Genomic DNA, 21,474 nt, shown 5'->3' with positions numbered 1-21,474 from the left:
CCCGATTTTCTGGTGTGTGAACAATGCACCGCGGTCGACCGCGGTGCGAGCTGGCCATTCTGTTTTGCTCTTTTAATCCGTCACGGTTGCACCGCGGTCCACCGCGATCGCGGTGGAATTTTTGCCTAGGCCATTTCCTACTTCTTTGTGCTCGGGTACTCTCGAGTGGGCATTTTCTTCACATCATTGCCTCCAAAACACTCCGTTGTGCTCTTCACTTAGACTATTCCCTGCGAAACAAAAGAACACAATTTAGAGCATTTTGTTGGCAATTTGACTATAAAACAATAATAAAGCATGGTAATATTAAGGTGTAAACATTGTCTATATAGCCTAATATCAAACCTCTTGAACGAAAGAGAGGCAAAATAGAAGGGTATGGAGGGAATACTGAATAGTGATGTATAGTCACAAAAGAATCACTAAGTGTAGAAATTGGTAGGAGAATAGAGGGAGTAGAGGCTAAGCATAGTAGTTCTGTATTTAGTACAAGATCTCATTATACATTAACCATCATGGAGAAAAAACCTCACTAACATTCGTATTTTACAAATGATCACAAACTCAACTTATTAATTTGTCTAAATCAAGATATGTTCTTCAATATAACATATCGATCTTTTTTTAAGACTAAATAAAGAATAATATTAAACTTCTAAGAGTATTAATTTCATTCTGAATTAAAACATAGTTATAAAATTAATTAATTGAAAAAAATTAGTAAAGACATCTTTCTTCTATGCCAGATCACCACCTGATCAAAAGGACAACTACTTTTCTCAGTGCACCACAACATTTTTATCAGTATGGGTGCACCAAGTCAAATATGTCGGAACCAAAACTTTACCATGAACACCATAATATTATCCCTAGATCTATCATGTACATTGAGAATAAAACTAGATGCAGAAGCATTTACACCTGAATCTACGAGTGTCAGAGAGATTCTTCAGTCTTGCGATTATCGTCAACTACGACGTAAGTCATTCTCTACGTCTCATTTGGTGATCTTAAGTAGATGCACAAGTTTATGTATTTCTAATTTAGTCCATTATTAAATTAGAAATTAAATTCGAATATCTACACATAAGACCAAATTCTTTATGAGATGTCTTGTATACCCATTCAATTTTAAACCTTAACAGATCACTTTTAGTTTGGGTTAACGTTTTAACGATAACAACTAATATACAATTATTTTTAATATAATATATGTGTAAGTCCATAAAAAATTGTAACATAATATAGGTAAATTCTTAAGAGTTGCAGCAATATGGGAGAGAAAATATGAGTTTACGTAAAATACATATCCTTCCATATTGACCAGTCTCTAACGTGAGCACGTTTTATGCACAACTTATGCTAAGAGTGATAATAATAGATAGAGTGACATGTATGTCTACAGTTGGAAACTTCAAACCCACAATTTCAACTTTAAGCAGAAACGGCTCAACACTACATATGCCTAAAGCGAAAATTTAAAGAGAGGCCTTAAAAGACATTCGAGATTAAGAAATGCTATTTTCATATCTAATCCTTTGATAATTTCATTAGCTTGAGATTGAAAAATTGTCTAAAAAGAATAATCTACTAAATCATAGTTATAAACAAAATTGATTCAAGTTGAGGTGAGTTAGACAAATTTAGAAGTCGAGCCCATCCACAATGCGTGAGGTAACAAAAAAGAATAATAAAAGATAGGAAGTAAATAAAAATTTGATAGTCTATAATTTTTAATATAAACATTAAAAACCGGCAAATAATGATTGGTTAAAAATTAATAACAAATAATTAAAACTAATTTGTTTATCACTAATAATAAATGCATAATTATTTATACTATATATAATTTGAAAAAATTTGGGGCCTTAATTTTTTGGGGCCTAAACCCTCTGCTTTAGTGGCTTTACGGTTAAGCCGCCACTGACTTTAGGTTGATTTTTGAGGCAGCTAAATTTTAAGAGCTTTATAAATTTTGGCTATTCATTAAATATGATCCTAAAGATGGCTATTTGTGCACTTCGCTTGATTCAGATACGTAAAAGAACCCGATACCCGACCCCCGTCCCCCGACCCGCTCCCTTAGTTATGACTGGCAGTTGGAACAAAGTATTGGCAACCAAACTGAAGTCAATACCAAGAACATAAAAACCCACAAAAACTCGTCGATCGCGAATTTTCCCCACTCGAAATCGTTCAAAAGACGCTATGATCCCTAACGGAGTTGAAGATGAAGAGAAATTTCTAGCAGCTGGAATCGCCGGCCTTCAACAGAATGCCTTTTACATGCATCGCGCTCTTGTAATTTTCACAAAACCTCCCCAAATTTCTTCATAGCTTTATGTACAATGAAATTACAATTTTATTTGGTTTACATAAACCCTAATTTTGAGTTTCTTACGGTTAATGAATTGTAGGATTCGAATAATCTGAAAGATGCACTCAAATACTCAGCTCAGATGCTATCGGAGCTCCGAACTTCAAGGCTTTCCCCTCACAAATACTACGAGCTATGTGTGTACTTTTCACTGATCTGATCTTAATTATTGATTAATTAATAAATTGAAACTTAATTTCAAAATTTGATTTGTTGCTCTTTAACCTCAGTATTAAAAATGTATCGCTGTTGTTTGATTGTTTTTTATTTTTGTTTTTTCAATAGCTTCAAATGCACATTGCTGTTATGCTGAAAATTTTATATTCCCGCATTTGATTAGAAGCTCCTTAACCTCGGTGTTAGAACATTGTTGTGTCTTTTCTTTTCCTTTTTTTTTTTTTTAAATTTTTTTTATTTCTTTTAAAATTTTAAATGCGCATTGCTTTGTTAGATATGCGGGCATTTGATGAATTGAGAAAGCTAGAAATTTTCTTTAAGGAGGAGACGAAGCGGGGTTGCTCGATTGTTGAGTTGTATGAACTCGTGCAGCACGCTGGCAATATTTTGCCTAGACTGTAAGTTGTAGTGATGATCCAACTGTATTTTCCGCTTTAGCTCGATTTTTTAAAAGCTTTATCTTGTAGTTCTTCAGCAACTGATCTTATGTTTGTGAATTGGCTTAAAGCTTGTACTGTCTAACTATATTATATGTCTCCAAAGAGAGGTACTTTTCGCTTAGGTTGTCAGGAATAATGTTTCGTAGGAAAGTCATGTGATTAAAGACTCAAATGAATCACATAGAAAACACTATCAATGATGGCCGAACAGTCAGGAGGAGAATACTATCCTCTATGGGTTATAACATTAGGAACCTACACACAAAAAAGCATTGCTAAAACAGTAGAGAAAATCAGAAGCAGGTTTAGCGAGAATAAGTTTTTAACTTACATCTAACTTTGATGAAAGCAGTTACAAGTTTAGGTAGAAAGAGCAGCTAGTGTCAGAGAGACACATGAAGCGAAGTATTTGAGTATCGTTCTGTTTGGCCTTTGCTGTGTTTCTTTTAAGTTCTGTTGCCATGCTAATCTTACTGTTGTCCTGCGCTCAACTGCTTACAGACATCTCCTCTCTACCTTTTTTTAGCATAGGTTGGATGTGCCTTTACAACTCACATGGACACAAGTGTTGCTGCTTTAACAGTTTGGTTACTGGGAATCAAGCTAGAGCTTGCATACATTTTATTAAAACTGGAAAATTTCCAATAAGTTATTTGAATTTTTGGAGAGGACTGCCGTTTGGGGTAGTTAACATCAGCCTTTCAGATAAGCAATAAATATGCTCCTTTTTCATTCGTTTAGATTGGGTAGGTGGGAGAGGAGGTCAGGTAGTTAGAAGGATAGTTGAACTGAAAAAGACGCAACTTTTGGGAAGGAACTAGGAAGCTAAAAAGTTGCATTTGATGAAGTAGGATAAAGTCATGTTATGCAAGGAAAGGGGAAGTTTAGGTGTCAGGGATCTTGGGCTCCACAATAAAAGCTTGCTCTCTGTGAAGATGGACTGATACCGGGAAGGAACAATGTACAGATTTAAGGTTAAATACGGACTACAGAAGTATGGAGATACAACTGCTATTACATCCCCCCATGGTATTGCATTCGAAGCATATTGCTCCCTTCTGTGCCAATTTATGTGACGCTCTTTCCTTTTTAGTTAGTCCGAAAAAGAATGACACATTTCTTTATTTCGTAACAAGTTAACTCTAAACTCCCCATTTTACCCTTATGAGATGATTTATATCCACAATTGTTTTTGGCTTGTTTTAAACCATAATTTTAGAAGTCTTTCTTTCCATCTTTGTTAAACTCTGTGCCAAGTCAAACACCATCACATAGATTGGAAGAGGGAGTAATAGTTCGTGGGATGAGTTCCAAGAATATACCAGACTAAAAATTGGAGATGGAGGAAGAATTAATTTTTGGCAAGACAAATGGTTTAGAGAGGATATTTCAACTGCCTTATTCTCGGAGCTGTATAGTATGGTGCTGCACGGAAACTGTGTCATTGCTGATTGTTGGGATGGGATTGCTTGGTCTTCTCAGGATTTTAACGGTTGGGAGTTGGAGAGTTTCAACAAGCTACTGGAAATTACTGAGTTGGACAGTTTCAACAAGCTACTGGAAATTACTGAGAGCATATTACCGATAAGCTCCCAGAATGATTCCTTCTGTGTGGATGGGCAAGAGTGATGGTATTTTCAGTAAAGTCGAGCTATCAGTTAATGGTTAAGAACAGGGCTGAAAACAGTGCAGATTGCTCATGGAAAATGCTGTGGAAAACTAAAGCCCCAGGCCCCCAACCGAAGTTGCTTTCTTGGTTGGGTAGCAGTACCTGAGGCTTTCTTAAAATAGGAAGAGTTACAGAAAATAAGCTTTAATTTATGTTGGTGCTATTTATGCAGAGGATGGTGAAGCAGTGAATCACTTACTGCTGAGCAAATACGTATGGTGCAACAACAACAACAACAACTCAGTATAATCCCACAAGTAGGGTTTGGGGAGGGTAATGTGTACGCAGACCTTACCCCTACCCTGGGGTAGAGAGGTTGTTTCCGATAGATCCTCGACACAAGAAGATGAAATAAGACAATAGAATAATAACAACAACATAACCAGAAAGATAGTACCAGCGAGCTAAGAACCAGAAAATATACCTGGGAAAACAATATCAATACAGTGACAAGGTCCTAGAAAATAGTACGAGCCCCACATGCACCACTAGCATACTAAAACACGACACAAACCGACTAGACTTACACATAATGGAGTAGAAAAACGTTCAACTACTTGCTAACCTTCAACCCTAATGCTCTCCCTCCATACCTTCCTATTAAGGGCCATGTCGTCGGTGAGCTGGAGTCGCGCCATGTCCTGTCTGATCACCTCTTCCCAATACTTCTTAGGCCGCCCTCTACCTCTTCTCATGCCCGTCAGAGCCAACTGCTCGCACCTCCTAACCGGGGCATCTGGGCTTCTCCTCTGCATGTGCCCGAACGATCTAAGCCTCACTTCCCGCGTTTTGTCTTCCATGGGAGCCACGCCCACTCTTGCCCGATTATCTTCATTCTTAATCTTATCCAACCTCGTGTGCCCGCACATCCATCTCAACATCCTCATTTCTGTTATGCTCATCTTCTGAATATGGGCAATCTTGACTGGCCAACATTCTGCCCCATACAACATGGCCGGCTAACCATTGCTCTGTAGAGCCTGCCTTTAAGTTCCGGGGGCACCCTCTTGTCACATAAAACGCCAGATGCTAACCTCCGTTTCATCCAACCTCCCCCTATACGGTGCGTGACATCCTCGTCGATCTCCTCGTTCCCCTGGATAATCGACCCAAGGTACTTAAAAATTCCTTTCTTCGGGTGCATGTTCCTCAATTTTTATGGGGTTCAATGGGTCATGCAAGCAAAAGTAAGACTATTTCTGCATAGTTGGCAGATCAAAAAGTGGGAAAGGAGATAAAAGGGAAGACCTGGAAGACCACTCATTTATGCATAATGTGGAATATTTGGCTTGAGAGAGACAGAAGATACTTCGAGGGGAAGGAAGAGAACATCCCGCTTTTGAAAAATAGATGTATACAAAGTCTAAGATGCAATGCTGATTTTGCTATTAATATTGATGCAATGCTGGAGTCTTGGAATCCTTACAGCTTCAGAGGATCCTTTTCCAGAAATTTTTTGTACTTTATTCTTTAATGAAATTTTACCTTTATTGATCAAAAGAAAAGATTTTTACTCGTACTAATTTTGTTCAAGATCATGATTAAAGGTGGAATGGTTATAATCCTGCTTAGCTGCATTGTTTCCTTTCTTCTTTAGTTGTTAACCTATGTCAAAGAGGATGTGCTCATTTTATCGTCTGGTTGCTTTTAAGCCAGTCTTAAATCTTGTTTTCTATTATTTGCTCATCAGGATTTCTACAGTTCATACGTTGCTTTTTGTTTCTCAGGTATCTACTATGCACAGTGGGGTCTGTGTACATCAAATCCAAGGAGGCGCCTGCCAGGGATATTCTTAAAGATCTGGTTGAAATGTGCCGTGGCATACAACATCCTTTGCGCGGACTCTTCCTGAGGAGTTATCTTTCTCAAGTCAGCAAGGATAAATTGCCTGATATAGGTTCTGAGTATGAAGGGTAAGGGTGTTACTCAGCTCCACAGTGGTTTACCATCAATTTAGTTACAAGAATCATGTGTCAATGTCCAGTTTTATGGGTTTCGTTTACATGTTCTAGCTGCGAGGTATAAGTGCTTGAGAGAGAAAAATATTATGCTGAAGTGTCAACCTGAAGACACAAACACTGACATGACTAAGCTAATTGGCAGTGCCTGCAGTGTAACCGTGTGTTAAGTTGAAGTTATTTAAATAAAGATGCTAGTAGATTACGTTGTTCAATGGTAACCGGTTGTTGTTGTCTTACTGCCATATTGATTAATTGAGGATTTCATCAACTATGTCAACATAGTATGATCTTAACTCAGAAGAAAGAAAATGAAAAAAAAAAGCTATCTTACCTTCATTTTAAGCTTCTTTTATATGTAATTTCACCTGTATTACGAATATTGTTGTTGGATGCACTAATGCCTTGTTCCCTCCCACAGGGATGCTGAAACTGTTGTGGATGCTGTAGAGTTTGTTCTCCAAAATTTCACGGAAATGAACAAACTTTGGGTTAGAATGCAACATCAGGTTGGTTGAAACATCTGTGGATGCTATAACATGCTCTCATGCTTTGACATGCATAGTACCACAATGCTTGCATGTCATGAAGGTAAATGTAAATCATGAGGGCAGAATTCGTGGTCATGCAGGTGTTTTAATGCTTGTGAATGATTCATACTCTTTGCTGATCATGAGTTGAGGCTAGCATCGGGCTTTCTCATCTGCAGGGACCTGCTCGTGAAAAGGAGAAACGAGAAAAAGAAAGGAGCGAGCTTCGTGATCTCGTATGAGCTGTTACTTCATCATGTTTACTAGCACCCAAATAAGCAATGGAAGTGCACACTCATGCGAGGATTTTCCTTTTTGCTTTTACTTTTGGTAGGTTGGGAAGAACCTGCATGTTCTCAGTCAAATAGAAGGAATCGACCTGGAGATGTACAAAGAGACTGTGCTTCCAAGAATTTTAGAGCAGGTGATTGGTCTTGGAATGTAGTGGCCTTTCAATAACTTTTTACGGTTTGTTTAAGCCATAATGTGAACTATTTTCTGACTCAAAATGCGTACCTCATGGTTGTGTTTAGGTTGTCAACTGTAAAGATGAGATTGCACAGGGCTATTTGATGGATTGCATAATTCAAGTCTTCCCTGATGAATATCACTTACAAACTCTTGAAACATTATTGGGTGCTTGTCCCCAGCTTCAGGTGTGTTATTTTGTTGTTTTGTATCACAAGCTTTTCATTAAATAGACCAGAAGTGTAGAAGGAAAAATGTCATACCTGGTAGGATCCGAGGAGTGTGGGATTGGTTTAATATCTGCAACAATGTAATATAATATGTTGGCTATATCAGATGAAAGATTTGGTTGTGAAGATTTATAAAGAGTATTGTTTGTTTACAGCGTTTCCACCTTATACTGAAGTTCATTATCTTTTCTTATTGGCTTCTGATCAAATCTTTGATAATTTTGTCACCATTGATAAATTCACACTGGTTGATGTAAATTCGTACCGTCATTTTCTTTGAACTGTCTGTGACAGTTCTAAGTATCTGCCATTAAATGCTTAACCTCTATTAGAATTTGAACTTCTGAACACCATTTCCTATGTCATTATTTCAGCCATCTGTTGATATCAAGATGGTGCTTGCTCGGCTGATGGAAAGACTCTCAAACTATGCTGCTTTAAGTACAGATGTAAGTATTACATTATAAACTTTCTGTAATCGGATTTCTTACATGTAGTCTCTAAATGATTCGTTACTGCAGGTCTTACCAGAGTTTTTCCAAGTGGAAGCTTTTGCAAAACTAAATAATGCCATAGGGAAGGTAAACGAGATAACTATCCTTGACTAAAATGCAATTCTTGTTTATGAAGGTATACTTAAAGAAAATATTCCCAGGCGTGGATTTTCTACCTCCAACATGTGAATATTAAGTGGAACTCACTGAACTTTAAAAGCTAGAATCAATTATTTGATTAATTCAAAAATTAATAAGCCAAGAAATAGAAATTGATCATAGATCTGTGGATGTCACTGGAAAGTTAATTCATGGAGACCGTGCTTGTCACAACGATAGAGTGGTAATCTTTAGATTTATGAATGCATAGATTCTGTTTTCTTCCAATTTTTGCCTCCCCAAACTTATGCGCTTTCCATGAAGAGGCCACCAAACCTTCCATGACATTCTTTCAACTTGTTTCCTGTTTTCTGACTGGAGGGATTCTGCATACATCTTTTTTCCAATATCAATGGTGGCTTTGACTTTTCAAGTAGTTCGGATATCATGCCCGTCTCTCTGTTGTGCAGGTGATAGAAGCACAAGAAGACATGCCTATTGCCGGAGTTGTGACTTTATATTCATCTCTTCTAACTTTTACTCTTCATGTCCACCCTGATCGTCTTGATTATGTGGATCAGATCTTGGTAGGTCAACTCTTATTCTTTCCCTTTTTCTTTTTATCTATATTAAAATAGTTTTTGATAAGGTTGTTTATGTCATTTATGTTTCTTCTTATTCCAGAATGAAGATTGCGTGTGAAACAGTTTAACCAAAAAAAAATAAAAAAAAAATAAAAATAAGGGAAGAAACAAATAGAAACAACAGAAGGTTGACTAGAAGCTGTGAGCATTTAGATAACTTGCTTGCCTGCCTTGTGCATATGAAACCTGTAACTTACTAATGACCACTCTATTCTTATCTTCAGGGTGCATGTGTTAAGAAACTTTCTGGTAAAGGAAAGCTCAAAGACAATAAAGCAACAAAACAGATTGTGGCCCTTTTAAGTGCTCCATTGGAGAAGTATAAGGATATTGATACCGCATTAAAGCTGTCAAATTATCCTCATGTTATGGAGCACCTTGATGATGCAACTAGTAAAGAGATGGCTAATGTTTTAGTTCAAACTATTTTAAAAAGTAAGACTTGCATTTCGACAGCTGAAAAGGTTAGTTCCTTTTAATTTTAGTTCTTTAAATTATTCTTTATGGGTAATAATGTAACCTCTTTATTACTTCAAACTTACTGGTCTGTCAGGTAGAGGCACTCTTTGAATTAATGAAAGGACTTATCAGAGATTTGGATGAGAATCTTCATGATGAGGTGATTGGGGACTTCTCTGCTTATGCAATTAGATTTCTCATATCTCCTGACTTTCTTTCTGCTCTTTCTTAGGGGCTAGGCTTTCTGAAATTTATTTTGCTTAAATCAGTATGTAATTAAGCCAAAGTTTCTTTAACCTCCCATTTTCAGCTTGACGAAGAAGATTTCAAGGAAGAGCAGAACTCTGTTGCACGGCTTATTCAAATGCTTCACAATGACGACCCTGAAGAGATGCTGAAGGTAACGAGTGTATACTGATACCTGTTTCTAGATTCTTTGCATATTCCTCTGAAGGCTAGCCTCTCTACTTGTTATTGCTGGAAAAGTTTGTTATATCATGTAGTTCTTATAGTTTGGGGTTGAGCGTGGTCAACTGTGTTTTATATCAAAACTTTAAAGATGACTAGAATTGTTTTTCTCTGTTCCAAAGTTGAATGCCATGGTTTCATGGGCATGACGTTGATTGAGAACTTTTTTCTTTTGTTCTTTTGGGGATTAAATGGTATAAAAGTAGGTTTCATATATCTTTCCAATTTCCATAATTTGGAAGAATTAAACAGTAATTTTACGAATGAAAAACATAGTATCTTTTCCAGGACAGTGGCTGATGCCTTCTTGGGACATCACAAAGTATAACCAGGACACTGCATTTGGGATAAAGTACCTTTGTTGTCTCTGTTTCATCTCTTCTTTTTATGACATGCGGTCTCCACTATATATATCCAACCAGAGGCAGATCCAGAAATTAAACTTTTTGGGTTCAACATTTAAGGTTCTTATTATTGAACCCATTTAAACTTATGGGTTCATATATACTATTTTTGGCATTTCTTGTGGATGTTACATTTAAATTTATGCTCCGTGTCAAAAGTTATGGGCTCGATTGAACCCGTAACTTTCATTCTTCATTCGCCTTTGTACCCAACTCGTGCGCACAACTGATCAGCTAAATAAGTATCTCTTATAACAGCAATCCTGGATCTTCCTAGTCAGCTTATAATGAGAGATAGAACAAAGATGACTCTTGACCTAAGTTGCACCTGATTGGTTGGATATGTTCTATTGAATCCTTCTGATATTGATGTAATGAGAAGCTTTTGCTTGTGCGTCTACTGTTAAAAAAAAACATATAATGATGAAGTATCTGCCAAAACAAGATAGCTTTTGCTTTTCGTGGGTTCTGTTCGCTTTTCATGGTTTCTTTTGTTGATCCTTTTCTTTTTGAAAATATGAGAGGGATAAGTTGCCATGTTAGATTCTATTCATGAGAATGCCAAAAGGCACTTAGGTACTTGAGTACAAGACTGAAGACACTTTACATCCGCTATTACACCACGCGATACTCTGTGCTACCAATGTTCTCACATTCAACTCTACACCATCCTTCAGCAATGTCGCTGTTGCTTTGTGCCTCTGCATCTATCCGAATGGATTTTGTCACAAGTGGTGTAGTAGCTTGAAAGCCTTCCCTGACAAGTCTGCTACCAACAAGAGCATAGCAAAAAGAGCTAGATTTGCAATATGTATGCTCAGATCTAGGACTAGAACTGCCGCAAAAGGGTAGAGAAATCAACATAACCATGGAGATAGAGGGAAAAGAACTAAGACTCAAACAGATTAGAAGCAAATGGAACTGCCAAAGAAAGGAGTTTATAAAGACAAAACTGCTTTGAAATGGGACCACAGAGAGCAGTTGTTTATGGGGAGATGGTCTCTCAAAAACTCTTCTTGCTCTTTGTAGTAAATAAGGGAATATGAAAAAAGAAATTGGGAATGATGTCAGTTGAATGAGAAGCAGTAGCTGTAGAGATTGATATGACATATTGACGTGCCAAAGCTTCACAGGCTGTCAATTCAATTCAAGATTGACATAAAAATTCCCGTTAAATTGAGAATGAAATTTTCATTCCTCTAGCAAGTAGAAAAGTGTGCTGTTCTTATTTTCTTTTATATGTTTGTTGGTGCAAAATGCTTCAATCCGGTGTTACATATCTATGTAGCCATAAGGTTTATCTCTGGCTATAGCTGTTGGTTTCTTGCTTTTCAGATTTGATATGGTTTGCTAATTTGCTGATTTGCAGATAATTTCTACTGTGAAGCAGCATATTCTGACAGGAGGACCGAAGAGGCTTCCCTTTACTGCCCCTCCCCTTATTTTCAATTCTCTTAAGGTATGAGTTGACCACTCGAGGACTACAAGAGGGGTGAAGTGATGAATGGCCCATGCTTTTTGTTCTTCAAAAGAAATAATTTAAGTTACGAAATTTTTGAATGTGCATTTTAAGATGATCCTTTCCCAATGCAACTGCTTGTTCAAAGGATTAAATAACAGAAAAAGGAAATCAACCCCCTCCCCCTTTTCTCAGGGAGAGAGTTTCCAGTGTCATACAGAACTGAAGTTTCGGTTGAGTTACTGATGTTGTAAATTTCCTTCTTTTCCAGTTGGTTAGGCGACTGCAGAACCAAGATGAAAATGCTCCAGAGGAAGAGGCATCTGCTATGCCTAAGAAAATTTTTCAGATTTTAAATCAGGTAATATATCTGAATGGGGTTATATGAGTTATTTGGTCAAATGTGATGCATTGCATTTCAAGATCTCGACTAAAGCTATTATGATTCTCAGTCAAAAGACCAAAAAAGATTAAATCAGCTTTACGTCTCTTATATCCCTTTTCTTTATTTAGCTTCTATTCCTTAATTTGTAATTGTTCTGTGATACTCATGATTGTGCTGAGGCAATAGTTATTACTTATAAATTGCATACACCGTATTCCAGATAATTGAGGCTCTCTCAAGTGTTCCAGTACCTGAACTATCATTGAGGTTGTACTTGGAGTGTGCTGAGGTACATTAATTTATCCTTGTATTTGTGTAAGATTGTGGAATCACAAATTCTAAAAAATATGGGTTTACTGACATGTGTGTTTCTCAGGCTGCCAATGACGCTGACCTAGAGCCTGTTGCCTACGAATTTTTCACCCAAGCTTATATACTATACGAAGAAGAAATTTCGGTAGTATTTGCCCCTTTTATCATTACTTTTATCATAATTTCTATTTTCTTGACTTCCTGGTATTTCGATATATCTACATTTATTGTGCATTTCATGCATTGCTTGATTTTTCTAATTCCAGTTGAATGGTTTGATAGGACTCCAAAGCTCAGGTGACTGCAATACACTTAATTATAGGAACTCTTCAGAGAATGCACGTCTTTGGTGTTGAGAACAGGGACACATTAACGCACAAGGCCACAGGGGTAACTATCTTACCACCTCTTATTTTCTTATTCCAGATTTCAGCTTCGTCATTCTATGATTGTAACCATTTCCTCCTCCTTTTCTCGATATCCTCCAGTACTCGGCAAAACTCCTGAAGAAGCCTGATCAGTGCAAGGCTGTCTACTCCTGTTCGCATCTTTTCTGGGTTGATGATCAGGACAGCATCAAGGATGGAGAGAGGTTTGTAACTCTGACATGCACATGAGGGATGAAATTTACATTTGGCGTCCTGTATACTTACCGTACCTCTCATATATGAACATTTATTAGCCCGGGTTTATACCAGCATGAGATGTGGTTTATGTATTTGTGGGTCTTCCCTGACTGAGTTTTTCCCCTTTGAGTTCCGCTCCTTGATTTCAAGCTTTTCTGTATCCTTTCATGTTCTTCTTATGTGGTTGTTTCTTTTTCATTGATCCAGGGTTTTGCTTTGCTTAAAACGGGCTTTAAGAATTGCGAATGCCGCTCAACAAATGTCCAATGCAACCCGAGGCAGCAGTGGATCAGTCTTGCTCTTTATAGAAATTCTAAACAAGTAAAACTACACTATACATCATTGTTTGTTTACCTTTCTTGGCGACGGTCTCTGTTTTGCAGGTCATTAACGATAGAAACACTTAATCATTTGTATGATGTCAGGTATTTATATTTCTTTGAGAAGGGGGTGACACAGATCACTGTTGCATCCATCCAAAGCCTAATTGAGCTAATAACAACTGAAATGCAAAGTGAAACTACAACTTCGGATCCTGCTGCAGATGCTTTCCTTGCAAGCACATTACGATATATCCAGTTCCAGAAGGATAAAGGTGGAGCAGTTGGTGAGAAATATGAATCCATCAAGTCTTAGTTAAAAAGATATTTTCTTGCAAGGAGTTTGCTTTCTTGATGTTACAGAAACAGATCATTTTGTTTTCCAGTACAAATTCATTTTGGCCTTTTGATTTGTCTGTTAGTCGACATTCTGCATTTTACAGCAGGCTAGCGGAAAAAGCTGCAAATATCTGTATATCCTAACCATACTTGTCATGATTTTGATTGTTGTAACAATTTTTTCTCGTAGAGATCTGAGTAAATTAGAGGTTACATAATTCAGATCAAACTTGTGATAATAACTGGAATAAGTTTGTCTTGTAGTTGCATAGTCACATACACATGGCCTAGCTGTATGACAATTGATTTCCCTTTTCCCATTTCTATGTTAACGCCTCTTGCTGATATGTAGAAATTCATTACTATTAGTGCATATTACTTAAATCCTTCATTTCTTCGGATAATCAACAATATATTAGTGAGATTCAAACTCGTTAAACTCTTAATCATAGAGAGCTCAAGCTATAATGCAAAGTAAATGCGGCACAATTTCGATTTGTTGGTATATGTTTGATGCCTAAATAGCTTTAACAGTTTTTTTTTTTTCTTTTTCGAAAAGACAATTATGGAGACTAACATTTAAATGATGTGGTTTTTCAGCTTTGCACCAGAAATTTAAGCAAACTTTGTGACATTGAAGCAGGCAATAGATATGAAAAGTCTTTTTCATTGCTATCTAATAATTTGAAGTTGGTGTCTCGGCAATAACATGAAAATGAAAGTCAAGAAATGCAATAAAGTTGACCAAACCATATCCAAATAAATTTCTTAGGCGTTTTGATAATATTTGGTTCAAGTTTGATATATATGTTTGCAGCTTGTTAATTGAACCAACTCATCATAAAAAGACAGAACGTTCAAATATAATACTCCAATACTAGAATAGATTTACATCGTACCAACAAAAGTAGAACACTACTAAAAAATCTGGTTTTAGCGACGGAAATTTTGTAGCTAAACAGAAAAATCCGTCGCTAATCTCATTTAGCGACGGATTAGCAACGGATTATCAAGAAATTCTGCTAGCTACGAGCGTTTTAGCGACGACGTTCATAGCTAATTCCAGAGTAGAAAAGTAAAAAAAAAAACAAGTTATCTTTAGTCCCTATACGTTGAAAGCGTTCAATAATTCCTCAAAACTGCCGTGGTAATCAACATCTTGCGTCTTGAGAAACAACCTTACAAGCTTTTGAGCCAATCCAATATTCATATGGCTCGGGTAAAGCTGCAAAGATTGAATCAATTGACGTTTTAGCTTTTCCATCTTGATTGAATTTACCGCTCCAAAGAAGAGTATTCTCAAAGTTCATCAATTAACTCTAAACAAGTAATAAGACACTTCTAATGATCAAATATTCTTTTATGTACAATTTTCTCTATTTGGGTCGATATTTGCTAGTTTTGGACAAAAATTTTGTCAACAAACATTTTCAGTTTTGCATTTTTGAGTACTTTGATTAAGAATATTAGAGTGTATGGCTCTATGTACTAGTTAGTATTCAAAACCGAAGTTACCGAACCGATACACTAGCATTGAAATTATCGTAATAGATATTATAATTACTATTAGGGTTCTGAACTGAGAAAGTGAGGCTCCAACGGTCAGGATTTTGCAAAATGATCAAAGGTTGAACTGAAGGAGCTAATAAAGAAAATGAAGAGGATGATACTGACTCAATTTGGAACTTGGGGTTTTGAAGCAATATAATATTCTCATTATGAAGATAGAACATGCGAAAAGCTAGAGTGATACCAAGTATTATAGCTAATAGAAATAATAAAATTTGTAACGCCAAATCGTACTTAGAAATTTTGGTGGAATCAATAGTGGTTGTTCCCTTTGTATCTGTTTTCTCCATTTGATTTCTCAATTTGGTGGAATCAATAGTTGTAATTTTCGAATTGTCTGATTTCTCCATTTAATCACAAGAGGATCTTGACCAAAATCTTGAAAAGAATGTAATGAAAGTGGAAGGTTGTATTAAGTACTATGACTAACAAGAGAGCAAACTTTGTTATACTTTTTAGAGTTAACTAGTATTAGTACCTGCGCGATGCGCGGACATAAATCATTAAATTATGATGTATGTTGTTTGAATCATGTGCAAATAACCTTAAAATATAAATCTCTCGGATAAAAAGTATATAACATTAGATATTAATATGAAGTAGGATATGAAATTATTGTTAAAATTTCGTATTGCATAACTTTTTTTTTTTAAAATATTTGTGGCAACCTAACCTTGATTTTAGTCTTGCATTTCGTTTCGCTATCAATATTAAAGAATGCTAAACATATCATGTTGTGATCTNAATAAGCCGTTAATAAAAAAACTTCAATCCGTTCCCCGTCTGTTAAACCATTAACCCGTTACCAGTAAGCCATTAAGCTTCGGTTCGGTTCGGTTTTCGATTTCGGATCGGTTTTGAACACCCATACTCCTCATATGTCGAGGATTCTGACCTTCGCTAACTGTTATGAGCCCCTACTCCCAACATAGGTCCGCCTCTGGCTATATGTGATATAGTGATACGGTAAGTGATAATACAAGATACTTAACTGTTCATTTTAACTTCTACTAGTATTAGTACCCGCGCGATGCGCGGACATAAATCATGTTAAATTGTGATGTAGGTTGTTTGAATCATTTGCAATTAACCTTGAAATATAAACATCTCATATAAAAATTATATAACATTAGATATTAATTATGAAGTAGGATATGAAATTATTGTTCAAATCTCGTAGTGCATAACCTATTTTTTTTTTTTATATTTGTAGCAATTTAAACCCTTGATTTTAGTCTTGCATTTTGTTTCGCTGTCAATATTAAAGAATACTAAACATATCATGTTGTGATCTGTCTTGGTTGAGCACAATAGATCATATTATTTTAACAAACTTCTTACTATCACTTTGTTTTTATCTAAAAGTTAAATATGTCTTATTCATCACATTATTTGTACGCAAATTCTTTTTTCTTATAGTTATTGCATTAGTTATTATTTAATATTATTGTACTATCATATAATATTTTATTAGCTTAATAATTAAATTAATGTCTTGCTTATTATTCTTTTAATAGTCTTTAATAAATAGAAATATTTTATTCTTGAAATTTGGTATATTTGTATGCTTGTATCCTCATTCAAAATTTTTTTAATCAGTTAAATTTATTGTAATATTATTAAATATAATTTAATTTTTTTATTTATTTATTTTTAAATTAATTTAATGTATAAATATCCTCACACTATCTCTATTTTTATACATTCTCTTCCCTACATAAATTTTAATTAGTTTTTACATTAATTTTTTTTACCTATAACCAAAATAATATCATATTTTATTTTAAATTATAAAATTGATGTAGGCTAAAATATTAATACATAAGTTATTTGATGATTATGTTCCAAATGTATAGTGTTCTGCTATAATTATTTTTGATTTAGATGCAGTTAATTTTTTTTTAGCTTTAAGAAATAAATTTAATTTTTAATTTTCATTAATAAAATTACCTATATTAGAAAGTTATTTTATATTCTTAAAATTTTATTTTAATATTAGAAAAATAATTTCTTAATTGTTTGAACATATTATATGTATGTAGTAATATGTTTACTGTCATTTTATTTCTTTCCGTAATAATTTCCAAAATAAAAAATTATGAAATAAAAAAATCTCATCTCAAATTCAAATAATTCTTATCATTTTATTTTCTAAATTGGAACGCAGTTTCAAAAAATTACGCTATACTTTCAAACTTATACTAACTGCACTCAATTCAGATATTAATCATAGAAAAATATTTTCTTAGTTGTTTGAACACATTATATCTAAATGTTGTAGTAATATTTTCACTGTCAGCTTATTTCTTATGTAAATTTTCTTTTTGTTAGCTTTAATGCAAATTTAATTTTTAATTTTCATTAGTATAATTACCTATATTAGAAATTTATTTTGTATTTTAGTTATTTTTTCATAAATAAGACTTCAATTTCGTGATAGTATCCATAGTTTGAGCATTCTAATCATAGTTTAACAACTTTTTAATTTCAAATTCAATTATTTCTAATAGAAAATTGTTAAATAAGTTAACATAATTTTGCTAATTTTTAGGTATTGTATATTTAATTTTTTAAACTTATGATTTATAAATTTCCTCACATTATCTCTAATTTATTTCTATTATTCAATATTTTTAGTTTTTGATTTTATCTATTAGACTTGAGTTACGTGGACCTATTCATATTATGACTTTTCTTATCATAATATAAAAAACTTTCTCATCTCAAATTCAAATAAGTTTTACCGTTTATTTCTAAGATAAAAAATCTAAAAAAAAATCTCTTTTTTTTGATATTATATTATTCAATACCTAATATTATTACATTGTCATATGGATTTTTATTATCTTGTTTGAATTTAATATCTAGTTATACCACACTCATTCTAATATAATATAGAATAGATTTAAAAACTTTCTCAAATTCAAATAAGTTTTATTATTCTATTTTCTAAATTTGACTGCATTTTCAAAAAGTTATGCTATGCTTTCAGACTTAAACTAACTACACTCAATTCAAATATTAATCACAAAAAAACATTTTCTTAATTATTTGAACCCATTATATCTGAATGTTGTAGTAATATTTACGTATAAAATATTCGTTTGCCCGATTTATCAATATTAATATGACATTATTATTTTTGATATTAAAATATTTTTTACTAATTATTTATGTTTTTTCTTACCTTGTAAATAATTTATATACTTTATGTAAGATCTTATTTTGCCTCTTGAATTTATTTAGTTTTTAAACTAATAAATCTTTAATATCTTAAGTAAATTTTAAATTTATTTTAACTTACTTCAAAGTATAAATATTCACAGGTTTTCTAAATCTGCGTCTTTCTATATTTTTTTATATTTTTTTCTATTATAATTTTTAGTTAATTTTTTACCTCCACATTTCTAGCTAACATAGAAAAAATATCTATGGGTGGATCAATATAGATATAAATAGAGATATATCTACAAATATACATATAAATATAAATATAAATGTAGATATATAGATTAGATTTGTCTAAGGATTTATTTAGATTGAGTATAAGATTTATTAAACTACTTACATTAATTATGTTTCCATTTATAATTCAAATTTTTAATGTTGTCTTAAAATTGCCAAGTGGCTTCTTTTTAGCTTGCCACTTGGCTCATGCTTCACTATATTATTTTGTTATTAAAATATTTTTTTACTAATTATTTAAGTTTTTCCCTACCTTATAAATAATTTATATACTTTATGTAAGATTTTATTTTACCGCTTGAATTTGTATAATTTTTAAACTTAATGAACCTTTAATATCATAAGTAAATTTTAATTTTATTTTAACTTACTCCAAAGTATAAATAGTGACAGGTTATCTAAATCTACGTCTTTCTATATTTTTTTATTTTTTTCTAGTATAATTTTTAGTTAATGTTTTACCTCCATATTTCTAGCTAACATAGAAAAAATATCTATGGATGGATCAATATAGATATAAATAGAGATATAGCTACAAATATACATATACATATAAATATAAATTTAAATGTAGATACATAGATTAGATTTGTCTAAGGTTTATTTAGATTGAGTATAAGATTTATTAAACTACTTACATTAATTATGTTTCCATTTATAATTCAAATTTTTAATGTTGTCTTAAAATTGCCAAGTGGCTTCTTTTTAGCTTGCCACTTGGCTCATGCTTCACTATATTATTTTGTTATTAAAATATTTTTTTACTAATTATTTAAGTTTTTCCCTACCTTATAAATAATTTATATACTTTATGTAAGNGAAGAATAAAATTAAGTTTAGCTATGACATAACACAAAATAATTTTTGTTTAAAAGTAATTTGACCTTTATTTTTCTAAATTTTCAATAATTTTGCAACTGTTAAATTACTACTATTTAAATACAGAAAAGTAGCAAAAAAATCTGAATAATTGTATTCTTGGCATACCATACAAATAACATCTTCTATTATTTGCAAAAGCAAAAAAAGTGCATAAAAAGATTCGAATATAAGCAAATGAGAATTAAGTCATAGTAAAGACGAAGTACAATTCAATTCGACATCATTTCTAGACATATATACCATTTCAAATCATGTTCTTTCAATGCATACACTAATGAGAAAATAACTCCAGAGATTCTCGATACCATCTTATATTACAAAGAAGTTGTTCTCGGTCCGTGGTGCTCTATTTTAAAGAACAATGCATCAAATGGATCCAATCAATTGAGATAATTACCATACAAAGAACGGGTTCTCTAAAATTTAACAGTTGTAGCTATTACTTTTTTTTTGGTACATATTCTAAAAAGTATTTTCTATGTTCTTTAATCAAACAGGAAGCCTGCTAAAATCAAAATAGTCAAAATAAATGATAGATGATATTATAAAATATTTGACTGAAAATTTAAATACAATAATTATCTGTAATTACATATAGCGCATACACATTATCCAATTATGAACAACACATAAATGCCTTCATTTTATATCAACTTGATGAACCTTATAATATTCAAATTCACCAGAAAATCATACTAATTACTCTTAAGAAATGATGATATACTTCTGGAAAATGAATGAATTAAACATTAAGAACAATATCATATCATGGTTATAGAATTTTTTCAAAGCTTCATAAATAAGAAAGAAAAGGAGAATTCGCCGTACTACCACTGCTTCAATGGGACATATTCCTATAATATAGATACACAATATATAAATACTATATTTACACATTTGCAGATCTTGATTCATAAAAGAAAATCCAACAACAATGAAGCACGAAGAAAAATCAATAAGATTTGCTTTAATAGTATCATAATGCTTCTTTCAATCAAACTTGATTTTTGAATCTCAATTCAAAAAAAAAAAAAAGATTATCTTCCAATTCAAGATTTAAGATTTCAATTCAAAAACTTTATCCTTCAATTTAAATTTTCTTTATCTCAATTTAAATATGTTTTAATCAAAATTCAATATTTTTATTATAATGTTTATTAACTTTTACTTTAACTTTTTCTTATCACACCACTTGACGTGGTTGATTAACTTGTTATTCTTAATTAATTATCTCAGTGATTTATTTAACTCTATTTTTCATTAAAGATAATAGTCTAAAAGATATGTAAGAGATATGGCCGTTTAGGAGTCTTTTTTCTTTAAAAATCATTTTTTAAAACATTTGCAAGATTCATTTCAATAAATTTAAACCTCATCATATAAAGTCTGCATTAACAAACATTTGGAATTCAATAATTTAATTACATCACATATTTTTTTTGAAAAATATTTTTAGCTCTAAAGTAAAATTTATAACAAATATTTTTCAATAGTAATAGTAAGGGATCGTTGGATATGAATTACCGATTTTGTAAGATACAAAATGTTTATTTAAATATTTTGTTCTTAAAAAGGAACACCCACCATAACTGAATTACACACAAAATTTAATTAAAGATACCTATAATAATGTATATTGTTCACAAATAAGGTTAGATACAAAACTTGTACAAAATAAAGAATTATTATTTCAACTTAAA

General features: G+C 33.0%; 1 protein-coding gene across 1 annotated transcript; it reads left to right on the top strand.

Moving 5' to 3' along the window:
* On the top strand, positions 2,103-14,205 carry LOC109234489 (vacuolar protein sorting-associated protein 35A-like). The gene is made up of 22 exons (XM_019400512.1): positions 2,103-2,301; positions 2,418-2,514; positions 2,829-2,952; positions 6,391-6,576; positions 7,043-7,130; positions 7,331-7,387; positions 7,486-7,575; positions 7,685-7,807; positions 8,224-8,298; positions 8,371-8,430; positions 8,913-9,029; positions 9,311-9,550; positions 9,640-9,705; positions 9,856-9,945; positions 11,787-11,876; positions 12,148-12,237; positions 12,482-12,550; positions 12,638-12,718; positions 12,856-12,963; positions 13,062-13,165; positions 13,407-13,520; positions 13,625-14,205. Exons 1-22 carry the CDS (start codon positions 2,209-2,211, stop codon positions 13,833-13,835), a joined length of 2,373 nt encoding a protein of 790 aa, XP_019256057.1. The 5' UTR covers positions 2,103-2,208; the 3' UTR covers positions 13,836-14,205.

Source organism: Nicotiana attenuata, chromosome 11 (assembly GCF_001879085.1).
Source record: "Nicotiana attenuata strain UT chromosome 11, NIATTr2, whole genome shotgun sequence".
NCBI lineage: Eukaryota > Viridiplantae > Streptophyta > Magnoliopsida > Solanales > Solanaceae > Nicotiana > Nicotiana attenuata.
This window is presented reverse-complemented; position numbering and strand designations above follow the sequence as displayed.